General features: G+C 46.6%; 1 protein-coding gene across 1 annotated transcript in view; it reads right to left on the reverse strand.

Moving 5' to 3' along the window:
• Positions 1 to 305: 305 nt before the first annotated feature.
• CDHR3 (cadherin related family member 3) overlaps positions 306 to 19,787 on the reverse strand; it is a gene marked incomplete at both ends in the record, with an annotated part of 52,666 nt that continues 33,184 nt past the window's right edge. Inside the window, 10 exons of the mRNA XM_084897819.1 lie at positions 306 to 610; positions 2,310 to 2,358; positions 4,292 to 4,323; positions 5,632 to 5,645; positions 7,725 to 7,906; positions 9,753 to 10,003; positions 11,561 to 11,732; positions 13,941 to 14,167; positions 17,395 to 17,493; positions 18,809 to 18,920. Of these exons, the coding sequence (XP_084753945.1) occupies positions 306 to 610; positions 2,310 to 2,358; positions 4,292 to 4,323; positions 5,632 to 5,645; positions 7,725 to 7,906; positions 9,753 to 10,003; positions 11,561 to 11,732; positions 13,941 to 14,167; positions 17,395 to 17,493; positions 18,809 to 18,920 (1,443 nt within the window). The remainder of the gene's footprint in view (positions 611 to 2,309; positions 2,359 to 4,291; positions 4,324 to 5,631; positions 5,646 to 7,724; positions 7,907 to 9,752; positions 10,004 to 11,560; positions 11,733 to 13,940; positions 14,168 to 17,394; positions 17,494 to 18,808; positions 18,921 to 19,787) is intronic.

Raw genomic sequence — 19,787 nt, forward strand, 5'->3', positions numbered from 1 at the left:
AATCAATGGGAAGAAGAAACACAATAATTCCATGTCCAAACGTTAGTGGCCCAGCTGAGTAGAGGCATGGAGACCTGGGACCAATGTCTCCTGTGCCGTCTCAGAAAAAGGCAACTGTGCCATCCAACCCTCTTGTGCTGTTTTCAACATCCCATGTGGGACCCTGGGTCTCCGAGTCCCTTCAGGCCATGTTTCTCCTCCCGTGGCACCTCACAGGCTCCCGTAGAATTTAGGGGGAGGCAGCATCCCTCAGAGGGTCGAGGTCCCTCTCTTGCTCTTCTGTGGGACCAAGAACCACACACCACTCACTTCCCTGGGCGAGGTTTGGGGGAAGCTCGGCTCTTGAGGGCGGGGTCTCTGTTCTTTGGGGTGCCCGGCTTGCCATGGTCATTTCTGGAACCTGGGCCTGCATCTGCATCCTGAGCTTGGCCGCTCAGCCCATCTCCTTCTTTGTGGGTGCTCCTCCGTGGCCCGGTCCCTCCCGCGGAGACAGCGCTGCTTGCAGCAGCTTCCGGGTAGCTGGACTCTTTCCAGTTTGACGTTTGCATTAAGGAACCTTTCCACTTTCTGGCTCCAGTTCTTGAGTTGAATTCATACTTTGCACCAGTAACTGGGGGGAGAGGGGGAAATACAATGACCCTGTAAACGAATGACTCTCTCTCCTCCCATCTCCACCCTGTCTAGCCCCAGCCCCGGAGCAGATGAAGAATGCCAGCAGGTGGGAATCTGAGAATCGCAAGGATGGAAAGCACTCTTGTGAGCAGCGCCAGCAGTCCTCACCAGCCTGCCCTTTCCACCCTGGTAGCAAATGCACTGCCTCCGCGGGCAGGAAGGTTCGGGGAGTCTCAGGCCGTCTCCACTGCCAGACGAGAAGGCCACATAAATCTGGAACTCTGTGGGAGCCTCGGACAAATTAGGTTCACTTCCTAATGGGGTTACCCATCTCATTCGACTTGTGTTAAAAGACCCCAGAATGCCTGCTCTTCAAAGACATTCACCAAGGGAGGAGGTGAAGACTTCGATTGGTATTTATGTTCGGGGAGCAGAGGTGTGCGGACACAGGCACACCAATCTGGCCCCCGTGGAGAGGAAGCAGGGGGGCCATTTGTATCGCGTCAGAGCCAGCGGACGCTAATTGACGTGTCTGTTCACATTTGTCCAGTTGGCTCACTTCTTCCTTCTTCCTGCTGCAAACACACACACACACACACACACACACACACACACACTCTCTCTCTCTCTCTCTCACTCACACACACACACACACACACACACTCTCTCTCTCTCTCTCACACACACACACACACACACACACACAGACACACACACACACTCTCTCTCTCACACACACTCTCTCTCTCTCTCTCTCTCTCTCTCTCTCTCTCTCTCTCTCTCACACACACACACACACACACACACACACACACACACAGAGCACCGGCCCCGGCTCCCATGGCCTCTCCCTCGGAGCTCCAGGCGAGCCCCTGCACCTGCCCTCTCCATGCAGCGCCAGCGGCCTCTCCGCGGAGGATCCACCAGCACTTATGCTAATGCGGGCACATTATGGTAACAAGTACCTAATAATAGAGGGAAATTTAATTCCAGCGGCAGCGGCAGCAGCCCGTGCTGGAGAGGAGCCATCCCCCTTCCGAGGACGGCCGAGCCCTTTGCATGTGAGCGTGGCAGGGAGCCAGCACACTTGCCTCCTGAATGTGGTTTCCTTCCCTTTATTCATGTCTATAATTGAGCCTTTGTGAGTGGAAGGATGTGTGTAAAGGAGCTAAATTTGGAGCTGGTTTCATGGGGGTGAGGAGAGCTCGGGAGGCCAGCTTTACCTTCTGTTTATCTTGCCAACCAAGAAGAAATTCTTGGCCCTGGTCTGGGGGAAAAAAAAAAAAGAAGCCATCCGTCCCATTGCTCCATATCTCTCACTCCCACATAGGATGGCGTGGGAAGCATTCAGAGAGGATCAGGGGTGGAGGCTCAGTCCCAATGAGCAGGAGGGAGTCATGGGGGTTCTTGAATTTGACAGTTCCCTGACTTGGTTTGTGGTTTGGAAAGGGAGGCTAGACAGCAGTATGGTCCTTGAGGAGGAGCCTGGAGGTGGAGACCCTCTGAGGCCTCGCACGCCATCCCGTGTCTGCAAGCCAGCTCAGCTCAGAGCTGGTCTCACCTTGTACTGCAGCCTAGAAGGGTCAGCACCGTATAGCTGACCAATCAAAACTGAGGTAAGGGCATGACATTGGACAAGGTTCTAATAGCCTGGAATATGCAGAACACTCTATTGGGTGGCACTGCCCCTTAGTCACCTGGGTCTGTGGCTTCACCATCGAAGACAGTGCTCATCTGGATGGTTTGCTGAGGAGAGAAGAGAGACAGCTGCCAGCACAGCCTCACGCAGTATCAAGCACCATCCTCCTCCCAGGCAAGGCCACATCCTCACAGCCTCAGCTTCTTACCCAGGGCCTTCTGGGCACTTACTCCATGGGCACCGTGCTAGATGCAGTGAACACGCAGGAGTGGTTACTGCCCGCACAGAGCTTGCAATCAAGTGTAAGGCCACTGACATACTGGCACTACAGTACAGAGTGAGAAGGGCTAAATGGGGGAGAGGGGACAGAGGATGCTACGGGGATGCCGGTGGGAGTGGGAGGAGGACATTTAGCCCAGACTCAGGGGTAGGAAAGCATCCTGAGTAAAAGGTGTCTATGCTGCATGGAAGAAAGAGCAGAAATGCTACAAGCACCGGCTAAGACCTGCCTTGCCTAAGCCCACTGCCGGGCAGACGTGGGAGGCAGGCACAGATGAGCACCCACGTGCTCCCACCCTGGGCTCTGGCTGTGTCCCTTAAGTCGGTGCAGCGTTGCAGCAGGGCTTGGCCTGCCTTACCCAAGCCCTGTGCTCCATATCTTCTTCTCCCCCTGACCCGTTCTCTGTGGCACCCTCTAGGACCCAACCTCCGACCCCACTGAAACGCTCTCTTCCCTCACACGGTGTCCTCCAAGGGTGTCATTCTTTGGCATGCTGATGAGGGCTGTGTTTGGAGTTTCCTGGGCCCTTCAACCCCAGAATTTATCACTTACTCCAATGCCTACTCACTTATCCACCGCTCCCCAGCACGGAAGAGAGAGGAAATGCAGACTGGATGGGTTTCGTCGATCTAATCAGCTCAGCAGCCCCACTTTTTATGGTCATGGAAATATTTTATTTACTTGATTAACTAATATTACGTAAGTCTGAGGCAGTCTCTGAATGAAGGACACTTGCCTTAGACAACAACACCTGGAAACGAGAGATCACCTCTTCCTCTTGTTTGTATCAAGGCCGACACCTGTAAATACTTAGCTATGAGCCTGAAGCAAGCATTCCAGTGCTCTGAATTGTCCCCCTGGATGTGCTTATCACGCCCCAAAGTGATGGGTCTGGGATCATAACAAAGTCTTATTATGAGACGTCGGGGGAGGTGAGTGTGGAGGGGTGTCTTGTTCAAGCGTCATCACTCAGTAAAAGAAAAGCAAGGCGGTGAGCAGGGGTAACTAACTCTCCAGCCACAAAGATGGCATTTGTGTGACTCTAAACATTTTCCAAAATATCTCCCCACCCGTTATCTCCGGGCAGGCATCCTCACTCCCATCCCACAGATGAGGAATCTAAAGCTTAAAGAGGCTGAGGGAGCCCTGGCCAGTGTGGCTCAATTGTTTGGCATCACCCCAAAAGGTTCGATTCCTGATTAGGGCACATGCCAGGGCTGTGGCTCAATCCCTTGTTGGAGTTTAACGGGAGGGAGCCGATCAATGTTCTACTCTCACATAGATGTTTCTCTCCAAAAAAAAAAATATTTTAAAAGAAGGCTGAGGGAGTCTGCAAGATCATATGTCCAAGTGGGCAGAGCCAGTCCTAGACCCAAGAACTGCACTTTAGCACTTTTCCCCAAGGTTATGGAAGGGCAAAGGAAAGAAATCTTATAGAAGGCTAACGCTTAAATACTGGTCTTTAAGCTCCTCTTCCCCCAACTCACTCTCCTGGAGAGCTGGTGTAGATAATAAACACCACTATTCAATATTTATGAAATCCAGTTCTTCTGCAAATATATCAGCAGACATGTTCAGTGGAGGGAACAAATTCTACCAGGAGCACGTCACACAGCAATCTGTTCCAGTGGCCAAATACAAGCATCTTCCGGAATGATAAACTCCCCCCGAGGCTGTAGCAGGGCCTGCCTGGGAGGGGGACAGGAGCCCCCCCACAATCCTCCACCCAAGCCAGGCGCCCCGTGGCCAGCCAAGCTTACCACCACCACTTCTCTCTTTGTGCTCTTCATTTCTGCAGGGGATAGAACAGACAGACGTTAAGCTTCTTGGACACTAAATTGACCTTAAAATTCTACCTCCACATGGGATTTCTCTTAAACAGGCTTTGAAATCAGAATGGCAGACACGGCAAAAACATTTTCTCTATAGACATGTTTGTTGATGGCTTTCCATCTCCTCAGAAACAGACACACACACACACACACACACACACACACACACCACAATACACACAATACATAGAATTAAAAAACAAAACAAAAAAATTTTTTTGCTCTTTTTCTAGCTTATTATTATTGGACCTAAGAAATTCATTTTTAAATGGAATTTAGTTTTAAGTGACTTATAGGTAAAAAAGAAAGAAAGAGTTGATATATTTGTTGATAATGTTGGGATTCCTTGTACCCAGTCCCTATGCCCTTTTAAAAAAGGAACTAGGGTGGGAGACTGTTTGTGAAAATCTCATTTATTTAAATCATCCCATTCGATGTGATTAATAACCATTATAATTAAATTTCTAATCCTGCTCAGATGTGCTGTGTGCATGTCAAACACACAAACCTATGATTGGAGTGATTAAAACAATCATTTTTAAAAACACCTTTCCCAATGTTTTGTTCTATCTCTCCCCATGGCCTGGGTTCTCCTTGAGGCAACAACCTTTTGGGACCAGGTGGTGACATCTCCTTAGCCTGAGAGCTTAGAGTTGGTCAGATCGACCTTGCTCAATTCACCAACGTCCCTGAAATCATTCCGTTCTCCCAGCCCATAGGACTACACCAGCCCCCGCTTTTCACTAGCCTGACCTAAATAACTTGGGAAATAATAAAATCCACTACAATCTCAGAATAAAGTATCATTTGTCCTTTAAAAAGAGGCATCCGTCCAATACAGAGCATTAGCTGTCCTCAGGAGGGGTCAGCAGAGAGTAGATATCACCTGTATTTCACCCACAGAGAATTCTTCGATCCTGTCCCACCCAGTGGGGAACGGACCTCTAGGTACTTAGGTTGGGCTGATTAGAAGAGACTCTGGGTAGGGAAGAGGCGGGGCCAAAATGAGTGACTCGAGTGGGCCAACGGCACCGAGTATCCTGACCTTCCTCTTCTCCAGCTACGCCTGACCTCAGTTTCACTCCACCCATGGGTGATGAGGCTAAAAATCCACCCAGACAGGATTACATCCTGATTCTATGCCAAGTCGGAGCCCTTTTATGTACTACAACAGAACCAGCAAAAATGATGATGATGATGATGATGATGATGATGATAATAATAATAATAATAATAACAGCAACAAAGGGAGTAGTCACCATACATACCTCCTTTCTTCATCCTATGGGGGGGAAAGGAACGGACAAGAATTAACCTGAGAGCATTCTGTACTCGTACACTCATCAAACGGGGGCCTTTGGGCAAATGTGTTCCCTGGGATTCAGGAGTTGACGGAAAGGGGCCAGGGATGAGGACTAAATTGGAGGCTGGGCTCGCACCCTTGCTCCAAACAGAGTAGCTCCATCACTCTTGGTCTGGGACTAAGGAGGTTCTGAGAGCTTGATAAGTTTGAAAATTATTGCTTTCTAGAACTTCAGGGCAAACATCCTCTCTGATAACTGGATGAGGCTTAACAACCCCAATCAGAACGGACATTCTTCCTGCCCCATTTTTCTCCCTAGTAGCTAGCTGAGCAGAAGTGTTAGCTCACAGCAGGATGGCTCAAGGGCTGGCAGCTAAACCTTGGTTTCTGGTAACATAAAGAGCTGGCCTTGGACTCTAAGACCCTTTCCCTGATAACCTTGGATTCTCTGATTTTGCTCTATTTTGCTATTGAACAAATGTTGGCTGCCACACGATATAACTAATTTCCAGAGAGAGCAGGTCTGAGTCTGAATTACTAGCGAGTTTTTTGTGTTTTTTTTTTTTTTTTTTTAAGTCAACCATGTTGAAAATGACTAATATTTAGAATGTAAGGTAAAGCAAACAGGTACAAGGTGCATATTGAACATTTAACCATAAATTGCTTATGAGTTACAGCAATTTGGATAACTGACTTGCTTTAAGATCTTTTGCTCAAATCCCACTACAGAGTACCACCATCTTTACAAGTTTAAGCATCACTTTTTGGAGCCAATTCCCCCCCCCCCCAAAAAAAAAAAAATTAATTTGTGAGTAGAGTCCAAACAAAAATGCCTTTTTAAATTTCAGCAGATGCTAAAGGATTTCTTACCTTGAAGTCAAGGTTGCCAATAGCAACTTCCCCAATAAATATGGCAAAATGCAAAGCACATCTTTATGCTTATGCCTTATGGTTTTATTTGGGTCTCTCATCTATAGATTTTAGATTATTTAATAGTACTAGTTAGTCTTCAAAATACCTTTAAAAGGCACATGAGTCTTAGCACCCCTTTCTTTTGCCAGTGAGAAATTCTAAAACTCAAGTTCTCAACACCATAAGATTCTTGGGCTTATTGCTAAACTGGGAATCTAGAATCCTGAGCTCAATGAGCCATGGAAAAATAATACGACAAGCTTTTAAAAAACAGTGTGTTGAAGCATTTATATCAGGAACAGTACTAAGTGCTTTTTTTGCATTTGTTCACTTAGTTGTTTAGTTTTCAAAAAAGGACAGAGGCTGCCACCTGCCTAAAGCCATATACTTAGGAAATGGTAGAGCTAAGATTTGAACCCAGGCCTTATCTAAGGCCAAAGCCCAGGCTCTGAACCACCTCGTTCTAATGGTAAGAGCTTCTGAAACTCAGGAAACTGGCCCTGGGGAAGCTTATAGCAATCTAGAGATCTCTTCCTTTACTCTCGTGCCTCAGATGGCCAGTAAAAGAGCCCCTGCAGGTGTGTTAGTGGAGAGCAGGCGGGAGAGGAAACAGGTCTGTATTTACAGCCCTAGAGAGTGAGAAGTCAGGGCCACGTGTAAAAGAACAAGGATTATTTAGTTACACGAAAGCCCAATTGAATTGCTGGAGCCAAACGCTTAATTTCCTTATCTGTTTTTTGTGCTTCCTCTAATTCTATTCCATCTTTAAATATTCTACAAAGATGAGCACAGCATATCTAACATGACTCACAGTTGGGCATTTTTTTTTTTTTTTTTCTGAAGCATGTATCCAGGGCAAGTCATCGAGGGGTTGAAACCCAATTTCTTTGAGAACAAACACATCGAGGACAGGGCAATGCCCAGGAAAACCAAAGGAACTGCCTCTCCTGACCCAGCAGGTGAGGAAGAGGGTACTCTGTGACAAAGGGCAGCTAGGATTCTTTCCCCGTGTGTCCTTTTCCTTCCTTCACACCAGCACGCTCTCTACCCTGCAAAGGAATTTTCTCTCTTTCCTTCGCCTGACATCACTGGAAACAGTGTCCCAGAGGAAGTCGTGGGAAAGGGCCCAGCCCACTGGCAACTTACGGAGGTTTCTTGTGCTTCCCAGTCTTGCAGGGACAGTGTCTGTGGATGGCTTTGGCCAACTGGATGACCAGAGCCACCAGGAGAACCAGAAGCAACGTGGAGCCCAACGTGATGACAAAGGGCACATACCATGCCGATGGGGAGTAAACGTTTGTCCTCCGGATCCGGTAGGTGATCCTGGGCTTGAATGACAGAGAAGCGGGTGGGGGAGTGAGTGGAGAGGGGGTGGCATTCCTGACATCAGCACCTCCCCATGGTGTTTATTTCACTCTTTGTCCTTGTTCTATAAATGGGACATCTTTGTGTGCATAGTTCTTGTTGCTTCAACACCCCATTGCCCTATTTATAGTCTTTCCAGAAATCCATTAGATCAAAGCACAGAAAATGTAGGGAGCTGGAAAGCAACGCTAGGCCTAATTTTATTCTCTGTCTTTCTTCCCCTTCCCAAAAGCTAAAAATTCCATTGGCTTTTTTCCCTGCCCCAAAATGGCATAGCTCAGGGACTAATCGCGCCACTGTCTCTCACTGGGAAGGCATGAGCCACGAACGTTGTTTTTTGTAACACTTTGGTAGGCTTGTTGGTGTTCACTGCAGCTGCGCTGCCAGGTGAGTGGGCTGATATCACAGTGAAACCTCAAGCTCAGCGCTTGCTTCTCAAGAGTGGGAGACAGATTAGCAAGCGACGGGGATTTCAGGAGTGCGCATGCTACAACTGGGTCATGCTGTAAGCCTCAGGAATGCAGCAGTTCCTCACTCAGGAGCTTACTGGTTCCTACGGCAAATGAAAACTCTTAAGGTTACCGTATGCCTCCATTCACTGGGGTGATACGGACTCAAGCACCTAGAAAATGAACATTAATGCACCCAATCTTGGTAAGACCAAGAGGCAACATCTGACCATGTGTCAAAGGTGATTTCCTAAGGTTTTGATTACCATTCCTTTGGCATACTGCACGTGTGGGGCTGCCGACCAAGGGGTGACTTTTACTGGGAACAGAAGGAAAGGGGACGGAAGAGTCAGCACCAATATAAGTCGGTTCCTCCACAGCGCAGGGGGAGCGGGTCCTGTGGTCAGAGGTCAGATCTCCCTCCCTCCGTCACCCTGGTTCTCTTTCGGTGCCTGCTTATTTTTCTTCCTACCACTTATCACCATCTCTAGTTATTTTATTAAATCGCATGCCTTTATTAAATGGCATGTATTTGTACATGCCCTTTAAATCGGTGGCTCTCCAGCTAGCATCCACGAGAATCCCAGAGTTTAAAAACACAGATTGTTGGGCCCCAACCCCAGAGTCTCTGATCTATTAGGTCTGGGGGTTCCAGGTTCCTTTCCGTGAGGTTGTGGTGAGGATCATGGTTGGGTGAGGTACAGCTCTAATATTATGGAATGTGCATTTCTAACACATGTCCAGGTGATGCGAATGCCGCTGGCCAGGGACCAGACATTGAGAGCAACTGATCCAGATTATAAATTCCATGAGAGCAGAGATCATGTTGGGTTTGCTCACCAAAATGAATGGCATACCATAGGTGTGAAATCAATCCTTGTAGATTGAATGAATTAACTTTGATAGCGTGAAGATGGGGAGGAGGGTACAGATGGGTGCATGGCAACGCTTCAAAAGAAGTGGAAGAAGAACACCCGGCGGCTACCTGCTCTCACACACAGACTTCCTGGTCCTTCAGAGCAAGCAGAGAAGGGCTTGTAAAGGTGGCAGCTAGCCACATGCCCATGAACATTGTCTCCTGTACCACAGCCGGCCAGTACCTGATCTAGCACAAGTTCCTACACAAGTGTACTCCCTTCTTTAGCAAAAGTGGTAACGTTAATGGTTCTACGAGTCTCAGGCCTCACCCAGATCTCTGTTTACCCACAGTGACTACTCCAATGTAGCCCCTGGGTGCCATTTCTGGCAACATCCTAACACCTCAACTCTGTTCAGCCGACCCACATATCTCTCCTGGGTCAAAGGGCTCCATCGGCGTTATTCACAAGGATCTGAGGGGTGCAGGTCCCCACATCCTTACCCAGGGGGTCGTAGTGACAATCGTGGTTGGGTGAGGAATGACGCTGATACTCAGTGTCACCGTCCCTGTTTCCACCAGGGCCTCAGCTTTCTTCCTGCTGGACAGCAAGTTGTCATCAGTGATGTAGACGAGCAGCTTGTAGTCCCGGGTCTTGTCCAGCCCACCAGGATAGTCAAGACGAGTTGCCAGGAGCAGGCGTGTGATGTTGGACCCAGCATTGGGAGAAAAGGTGAAATGATGGTTGACATTGCCTAAAGGAGATTTTGAGACAAGGATTTGGAGCAAAGGAAGAAAAGAGAGCGAGAAACAAATGTTTAGTGGAAAACTACATCCAGTCTTTTCCACACATGTCCATACCTCTATGTAGACTACTTCTGATGCACCAGGGGTGACACTATCGGCCTTGTCTGTACCAGAAAGTTCCATGAGTATAAAGAAAGTCTTGCTCACAACCAGTGTGGCTGCAACGAGGATGAGAGCAGGAAAGGACAACAGCCCACCTGTCCCAGGAGAATGGCCGCTATCGTACAGAGCATCAGGCAGAGATTGCATAATCCTGGTGCGACCTCTCTGGCTAATCCTTATCATGCAGCATTTATTTGGTAACCACATGTAACTTGCTCTCAGACCAAGAAATGGGCACACGAGGGTTGAGGGGGCCACATCCCTAGCCATAGGGCAAATTCACTTCATGCCTTTCGTGGAAGTTGGTGGGCCACCAGAACTGGTGACATATGTCCCTGGAGTTCCTCTGCAGGGATTGCAGTCCTGGGCCCTCCTGAATCTACCCCATTACCCTCCCCCCCCCCCCCATGCAGTCTGTTAGGGCTCAAGGCTCACAGCTCAGAGAACAGCGCAGGAAGGCTGCCCGCCCAAGCAGCCCTCGCTCATTCCTCCAGTGGCTCCAGACTCATTACCGATGGAAAACCAGTAAATGGAGCAGGAGATGATGCAATTTTTACTCCCTTAGCAGCGAAGTGCTCCGTACAGGCCTGAGGGTTCTCAGTATGTGTTATTTCCATCTTCGGCAACTGCAGTCTCCAGGCTGCCTCTGCCCCTGGTTTTGTGACACAGCCTGCTCAAGAGGCTCCCTACTGCTCAGAGTTCATGCTCACCAGGGCCCAGCAGGCGGCCAAGATGGGGTTTAGTCTTTCACTTGGAATTATTCTGCTTGTTTGGGTTTAAATCTCTGACCCCAGCACTTCATTAGATGAGCTATTCTGGTCTTACTTCCATTGAGGGGTCCTCTTCCCCCTCCCCCCCTACCACTCCCTTTGCTATCCTCCCCCTCCCCACACACAGTGGTATATTTTTAAAGAGAGCAAATGAATGGAGCAGAAGAGAATTCCTGAGGATACATTTAAAATGCATAGAATCTATTTAATCTATTATTATCCAGAGAGAGGACTGGGATTCCCTGCCCCCATTATAAGCTTGCAGGTCAAGCAATTGGACTAAAAAAAAATCTCAACTACATTAATAATACTCATGAATCATGTGATATAGTCTTGGAATTTGGGGGTCACCATCAGTGGCATACACCCTCCATTGGGCCTCTAGGCAGCCTTGTGTGGGAATCTGGGAGGAGTTAGGTGAAGAGAAGGGGAAGCCAAGATGAGGACTGGGAGGCACTGTGACCAGTACGCTCCTTATCCCTGCTTTCCTCATTTACAACCCCACACCCATACACACTGTGCCCAAAATCAGCATGAGAGCACAGCCCCCCCCACCCCCCCACCCCCATTCTCCACGACCAGTGAGTGGTTAAGGCTCCACCCCCAGGAGCCAGGCTGTGTCAGGTTCCCTACCTGAGCCAATGGAGTAGCGAAAGGACCTGGGGCTGGAATCGCGGTCAGTACACATCAGCTTGAAGTTTTGAATGTTTGTGCCAACTTTCAGATCCGCTGGGATGGCCAGGAAATAAGAGTTTGGGATACAAATTGGCTTTTCATCATTTTCTTCCAGGACGTTAACAGTAACCTGGAATGGCAAAAAGGTGGCCATTGTCAGCAGCTAAAACTGACTGAGCACTTCCTGTGTGCCAGGCCCAGCCGGGGCTCTGCGCTCTTGTGGTTTAGCTCATTTAACCTTTCCGGAGATAGACGATATGATCATTCCCACTTTACAGATGATGACACTGAGGTTTAGAGAGGTTAGATCATTGACCCAAGGCCATTCAGCTGGTGAGTTCCAGAACTTGGGTTTGAACACAGGCCTACCCTACTCCTCCAAGCCTTATATTATTAACTTCTGTACTCTGTGTGTGTGTGTGCATGTGTGCATAATATATGTATACATTTACAGAGCCCCACGTAAATGCACCTAAACGCATGGGGCTCATCCCCAGATAATGCTGGGCTGTTTTTCCAGTAATCATGATGGGTTCACGGTGAGCCTCTGTACTTCCTTGCTCACTGCCCTTGTGAATTGCAGGTGACATTTTTAACTTGGGGATATTGAGCAATGGTTCTCAACCCTGCTTTCTCAGGCCCACTCCAGACCAAATAAATTGGACTCTGAAGTACCTTTTTTTTTTTTTTTTTTTTTTTTATGTTCCCCAGCTGATTCTAATACGCAGCCAGGCTAGAGAACCACTGGGATGAAACGAGAGAGCCTGGCTTAGCTGGGATCTCATCTGTAGCCCGGGCTATTAGAATGCACTAAGCGGGTGGTGATCACCTGCCACGAGCAGGGCCAGGCGATTCTCTTTCACTGCTGTCTTTTATGCCTGGAGGATTGGAATATGGACTGGGACACCTGCCAGCACAGAATCATAGACTGTCAGCCCCGAAAGGGACTTATGTGATCATCACCCTTTTGAAAAGCTTACGAGTTTTGAGTCAAATGTATTCTCCCTTTGAAATTTGGGGATTTCAACAATTTCCGAGACCTGGAATAAATTGAAATGTTCACTCTAGTCAGCTCCCAGAGTGGAGTCCATTCATTTTTCCCCCCCCAAAAAAAGCCGGCCTAACAAACACTACAATTATCTCCAGCTTAGCACGTCTCTCCCTCAGCAGGCAATGCTGAGCCTCACGCATCATTAAAACCATCGTCCAGATAATTCAAAGCAAGTCAGGAGAGGAGCTGGACTAGTCAGGCTTTGGGCGATCGGGTGACTTTCCATTTAAAAGACTGAGAAATTGGGACACGGAGATACGCGCAGCTCCGACCCCCCTTGGAAAATTGGGATCAAAGTTGAGAAATGAACTCTGTCTCCAGTCATTTCCTCTATCACACGGGGCTGCCTGCCGCTCACTGAGAGTTCCTTTTGCCTTATGCTTTTCCACTTCACTAATGGGAAAGAGCAAGATGTCCTTGTGGCCATCATATTATAGTTTCAGATGACACTAACCACTGACAGCACAGACCTGTTACACCTCGTTACGCCAGCTGAAACCGGTTTGACTCAGTGGATAGAGCCTGTGGACTGAAAGGTCCTGGGTTCGATTCCGGACAAGGGCATATACCTTGGTTGCGGGCACATCCCCAGTAGGGGGTGTGCAAGAGGCAGCTGGTCAATGTCTCTCTTTCGTCGATGTTTCTAACTCTATCTTTCTCTCTTCCTCTCTGTAAAAATATCAATAAAATATAAAAAACAAACAAACAAACAAACAAAACCCTTGTTACTCCAAATGCGGGCCTGGACCAGGGGCGACGGCACCCCTTGGAAGCCTGTTGGGAATGCAGACTCTCGGGCCCTTCTCAGACTGGAGGGCTCAGAGTCTGCCTTTAACCAGGTTCTTAGCATCAAAGGTTGAGAAGAAGGGTAGCCCCAGTCAAGCCACATCACTTGAAGGTCTGCCTCATCTGGTGTGACGGGGGTAGGGTAGGAACACAGCAAAGCTCCTGGGAGTGGGGAGGACATGCATCGCTACAAAACCACACCCCACACGTGGCAGCGAGCATCTCCCTCCAGCCCACTGTGAGAGCACGTGTAAAAGGGCAACCAGAGGACACTTCTCCTACAGAGAGACCATCAGCCTCAGCGCTCCTCCCTGTCACCCACACACACGGGCGTCCATCTTTATTTCCTGGACACCACTCTGTGAGTCCGATTGTACCATCCTAGACACCACTAGTCAATTCCTGTCGCATTCGGAGGATGTGCCCTATTACGATATCTTCAGAGACACCCCACATCAGCCATTCAGGCTGGCGTGAACACACCAAAACAGACCCACTCACAGTAACGGAGCTGGTATCCTCATGGTTGGTGGCCTGGATGCTGAGAATATAGACGGGGGTTGTTTCATAGTCCACTTTAGTCATCAGCTGGAGCTCTCCTGTTTTGGGATTAATCCAAAATATGCTCGGGTACTGGGGGCTGGCCCCCCCAGTGGAGATGGAGTACACGGTGCTGCTCTGGGGGAAGTCTCTGTCAGCGGCCTGCACCTGTCCAATCCGGGCTCTGGCTGGAAGAACAAAGTGCCGAGATTAGTTCTGCTCTGAGGGTGCAGGGAGGGTCCAGGAGCAGACACTCTCTCTGCGAGGGCAGAAAAAGCTCTTGAAGGTCCCTTTACTGTTCAAACTCTGATGTTTTATATCTTCCGTTCTATTAAATTCAGATTATGCTAATGAACGCCCACTAGGTCACTGGTCCTGTGATCCAAGCCATACTGTGAGGCATAAAAGACAATCCACGCCTTTATGCAGATTTCAACATCGCCAGTCATTATGCTACCATAGGCAACACTGCAAAATGCATTCCAAAAGTCTTTTGTATTTTTCACACTTTCTGTAATACATGAGATGAAAAATAAACAATTTTTGTTTGTTTTGTTTTTTGTTAATCCTCACCCGAGGATATTTTTCCATTGATTTTTTTTTTAGGGAGCGTGGAAGAGAGAGGGAAAGACAGAGGGAAACATACCCGTGTTTCCCCGAAAGTAAGACATCCTCCGAAAATAAGACCTAGCGCATGGAAAGATAAGACATCCCCTGAAAATATTGGGTTGGCAACTAAGTAATTGCGGATTTTAAAAAGAAAATCAAAGACAATTTTTTCATGGAACTAAATAACTTTATTCTGTAATGTATTGCCCATTTTGATCAATGACCTTTTGCCATCTTTCAGGCAGCATCATAATCCCATGTTCAAAAAACTTCTGGTTTTTATTAGCAAAAAACTGAATCAAGTACGATTTGACATCATCATCATTATTGAAATTTTTACCATTCAAGGAGTTTTGTAAAGATCGAAACAAAAAATAATCAGATGGTGCAAGGTCAGGACTATATGGTGGATGTGGCAAAACATCCCAACCAAGCTCCATTAATTTTTGCCGAGTGACCAAAGATGTGTGTGGCCTTGCATTGTCATGATGGAATACAACACCTTTTCGATTTGTCAATTCGGGCCGCTTTTCTTCAACTGCATTGTTTAATTTCATTAGTTGTTCAATGTAGACATCAGAATTGATCGTTCGGTTGGGTGGTAAGAGTTCAAAGTAGACAATTCCTTTGTAATCCCACCAAACTGATAACAAAACCTTCTTTTGATGAATATCAGCTTTTGATGTTGTTTGAGTTGGTTCACCTGGCCTGCTCCACGATCTTTTCCGCTTGATATTGTTGTAAACAACCCATTTTTCATCGCCAGTTATCAGTCGTTTTAAAAATGGATCATTTTCATTACGTTTCTTTAGCAAATCACAGCTGCTAATGTGTTGCGTTAACTGTGATTCTTTCAGTTCGTGAGGAACCCATGTATCGAGTTTTTGAACATAGCTAAGTTGTTTTAAGTGATTTTCAATGCATGTATGTGATACATGAAGCTTCTCTGCAATCTCACGTGTTGTACTGTGACAGTCCGAATTGATTATTGCTTTGATTAGGGCGTCATCAACTTCAACTGGACGACCAGAGCGTTTTTCATCTTTGAGTGAAAAATCACCAGAACGAAATTTGGCAAACCAATTTTGACACTGCCGTTCTTTTAAGGCTTCGTCACCATAAACAGCACATAACTTTTTATGAGCTTGCGATGAGTTTTTCCCTTTGCGGAAATAAAAAAGCAAAATATGACAAAAATGTTCCTTTTGATTTTCCATTTTTCAACGAATGCCAAAAGAAAACTACAAAACAGATCAAAAAACTTTTTTTACTGATTAACAGCTGAATAGCCAACTATCAAATAACAAAATGTGTTTTACATTTGTACTGCGTCTGCAAACCTAAAAATTCAACTGAAGCCATATATGTGTGAAACCCGCAATTACTTAGCTGCCGACCCAATAAAACCTAGCACAACTTTGGGAGAAAAAATTAATATAAGACACTGTCTTATTTTCAGGGAAACAGGGTAGATGTGAAGAGGCACATGGATTGGTTGCCTCCTGCACAAGCCCTGACCAAGGCCTGGGCCAGGGAGGAGTCTGCAACCAAGATATGTGCCCTTGACCGGAATCGAACCTGGGACCCTTCACTCCACAGGTTGACACTCTATCCACTGAGCCAAACTGGTTAGGGCGAAAAACAAATAATTTGTAAGAGTTTAGCAATGGAGGATTACAGAATATAGATTTTTAAAAATGTTTTAATCATTTTTTTATTTTTTCAATTAGTTGACATACAGTCTTATATTAGTTTCTGTTGTACTCCCCAGAGATTAGATATCATATTACAGGGTGTCGATTTTTAAATACTGTTCCATTTTGTTTATTTTACAAACCTTGTTGATGGGACTGCTGCAGCTCTGGCTTGCTTGTTTTGTGGAAGTTTGTTTTCCTAAGTTTTACTCCTCAACAGCAGAAACCTTCTCTCATCCAACTACTTAACTTAACCCCAGCACCAGGCGCTGGATTCAAAGTAGGGGATCAATAACTGGAGGGGGATCTCTGAATTGACAAAGAGTCTATTCCTATTGCACTTGGTAGGCACTGGGTAAGGGATAAAGAATTAAAACCATTTCCTTTAGACCCTTTTTTGATGTTTTAAAACTTAATGTCAGGAAATAGAGACCATCATAAAGAGAGAATAAAATGGAGAGGGTATAATTTTAGGAGTGTTTTGGTTTAGCCTTTGGTTTTAAATATAGTAGTGTCCATGATAAAAGAATCAAAAATTGATTACTGGAGTTAATCAGACCACTGTCAAACTGATAGAAAAGGGGTAGGGGGAGGGGGAGGGCAAGGAGTCCCCTCTTTAAAGGGGAAGAGCCTGCAGAAATCCAGGCATTGTGAAGGGCAAAAAAGAGGCCTCCAGGGAACCCTAATAAGGGAGAGAAGATGTCTTTATTTTGTTTTTAAATGAAGGAACTCTAGAAATGGGAAACCTTTTCTCTATTTTTAAATTTAAATTCTCCGAATGAGCTAGATAAACATCACAGTGGAGAGCGAGGGAAAACTTCGGCTACAACAAAGGAGGATTAGGGGAATCAAGCACTCAGGCAAGCAATCAGGGGGTTCAGAGAAATGCAGTTTAATCAACAGTTTTCAAAATCTAGAGTTCACCTGAAGGGCTCCTCAGCAGTGAGGGTGATTTAAAAAGAATAAGAGATGCAATAAACTCGATTCAGCTGTGAATCGCTGCACACAACACCACTCAGGGCCTCTGGAACGGAGCTTCCCCTCCGCCGAGTGCACGTCTGGTTGGAGTCTGTCAAGAGAGCTCTGTGGCCTGTTTTTCATCTGTTACTCACCTGGGCTTATTTCTGACACGTCAAAGACATAGGATGGCTGATCAAAGACAAGAGGAAACTCATTTTCTGGGCTTGTTAGGACATAAATGTAGATGTTATCTAAAAAGAGAAACAGAAAACATTTAAACCACAGTATTCTATTCTCATTGAGTTGTTTATTAAACACTGGAGAACTGGTGCACAAAATTTGTGCACTGGTGGTGAGGGTGGGGGAACGGGACGGGTCCCTCAGCCCAGATTGTGAGAGAATGCAGGCCAGGCCCAGGGACCCCATTGGTGCATGATCAGGGTCAGGGAGGGACAAGGGAGGTTGGCCAGCTGGGGAGGGACTGCAGGAGAGTTCAGTCCCAATCAGCTGGACTACCAGTCAGAGCATCTGTCCCCTGGTGGTCAGTGCATGTCATAGCGAGTGGTTGAGCAGTCTTAGCATATCAATAGCAGATTATGCTTTGATTAGTTGAATGGCCGAGGAGATGACCAGACACTTAGCACATTAGGCTTTTATTATATAGGATTTTTAAAGCATTTCCTGTGTAACAGGTGCTGTGCAAAATATTGAGATTGCAAGGAGAATAAGACCTGGAAGTTCCTGCCTTTGAGATGCTTCAGGCAGTTCCTTCTGATAAACAAATGCACAGGTCACTACAGAAGCCAGAGGAAGTGCAAGCTGAGCTTCACAAAGATCATTAGAGCTAGACAAATGGGGGGAGGGGGGTCATGGGGGTGTGATTCTAGGCATATGCATGGATATCAAAGTATAAACTGCACGATTCATTCAGAAAAACGGCAAGTTGTTTGGCCTAGTTAGAAAGAAGGGGGGTTAGAAGCAAGCGGCTGGAGCTAAAGTTAGGGAGTTAGGCAAGGACGGAATGGTGAAAGTCCTTGGGTGCCAAATAATTAGAACTTGAACTTGACAGCTATGGGGAGACCCTCCAGGGCTTTAAACAAGAAAGTAATATGATGACGTTTGCATTTCCTAAAAATCACTGTCAGAAATGTAGAGGATGCTTTGGAAAAGAACAAGACAAAGTCAGAGAGATCCTTAACACACAGAAAATATGGTCAGCCCAGTGACTGACAGGGCGGTTAACGTGTTAAAGATTCTCAAATGTTGTAATTCAGCCAAGAAAGAGGAGGTTCTGCATTTGAGCAGCACTAGTGGGTTGGGGGCGGGGTGAGGGAAGGGGCAGCAGAAGCTTGAGGTTTTAGAAGGTGACACCAAAGAAAAGCTTGGAGACCACTTTAGTGTGCTTGGTGATGGGCAGGAGGAAGCAGGGCGGATTCCCAAGCGTGTGGGTTTTGTGAAGTCTCCTCTTTCACACAAACACCTAGCCCAGTACTGGGCTGAGTACTGCCTGGCAGCCTAGTCACTGCTGCTCAAGGAAGATGCTTCAATCATGACATAAGTCAAAACGATACTTGCTTTTGTAGTAGGGAGGGGCAACATCCTGCACCTGGATCGTCACACTGTATATATTGCCAGCTGCTAGATTACTGGGATTTTCATAATCGAGATCACCAATCAACTAGGTTAAAACAGAGATATCAGATTAAAACACAGAAAAGCAATCCCTTTTAATTCAACTGATGAAGACATTTTTCTCTCTATAAGCAGACACGCAAACTGGAAAACCTTTCTGGAAAGCATTTTGCCTGCATAAGGAACTTTAAAGCGTTACGCCCAATGACTGTCCATTGCGCCCATTCTCTGCTCACTGCTAAAGAATTTATTGGGAAGAATCTATGTTTAAAGACGTTTCTCAAGTACTATTGCCCAACAGGCTCAAGACTGCAGGTTAGCTGAAGAGAAGCACACTATAGAATTCTATTGTATATGCAGGAATAATTCCATCATTTAAAATACGTATGCATATATGGAGAGAATATACATAAAATCTGGGTATAGTGAAGAAGGAAATACACCAAAATGCTATTCGTGGTTATCACTGAATGGCAATGCTTTTCTATGTTTTCTACATTGAGCATGTATTAATTTCTTAAACAGAAAAAGATTAAAATTATTTTTTAGCTGACACTGAATAAAATTGGTAAAGATGCTCATGGGGACAAAAGAAGAGCTTGGGATGGGAGGTGGAGAAGGGGGCAGGTGAAAATATGCCTCCTAGTGGGCTGCTTGCTCTCCTCCCTGAGGATTATCTCTGATGCAAAGCCCCTTCCCCCCTGGAATCAGAACCTCTGCCCCCCCCCCAAACACCCCCACAGCCTTCCTCTGCCCTTCCTTTTCCCTTCATACAGCTCCCTGAGATCCGCTTTTCTTTTCTTCTTCTTTTTTAATATATTTTTATTGATTTCAGAGAGGAAGGGAGAGGAGAGAGAGACAGAAGCATCAATGATGAGAGAGAATCATTGATCTGCTGCCTTCTGCATCCCCC

Source organism: Pipistrellus hanaki, assembly GCF_964339955.1.
Source record: "Pipistrellus hanaki genome assembly, chromosome: 10".
Taxonomy (NCBI): domain Eukaryota; kingdom Metazoa; phylum Chordata; class Mammalia; order Chiroptera; family Vespertilionidae; genus Pipistrellus; species Pipistrellus hanaki.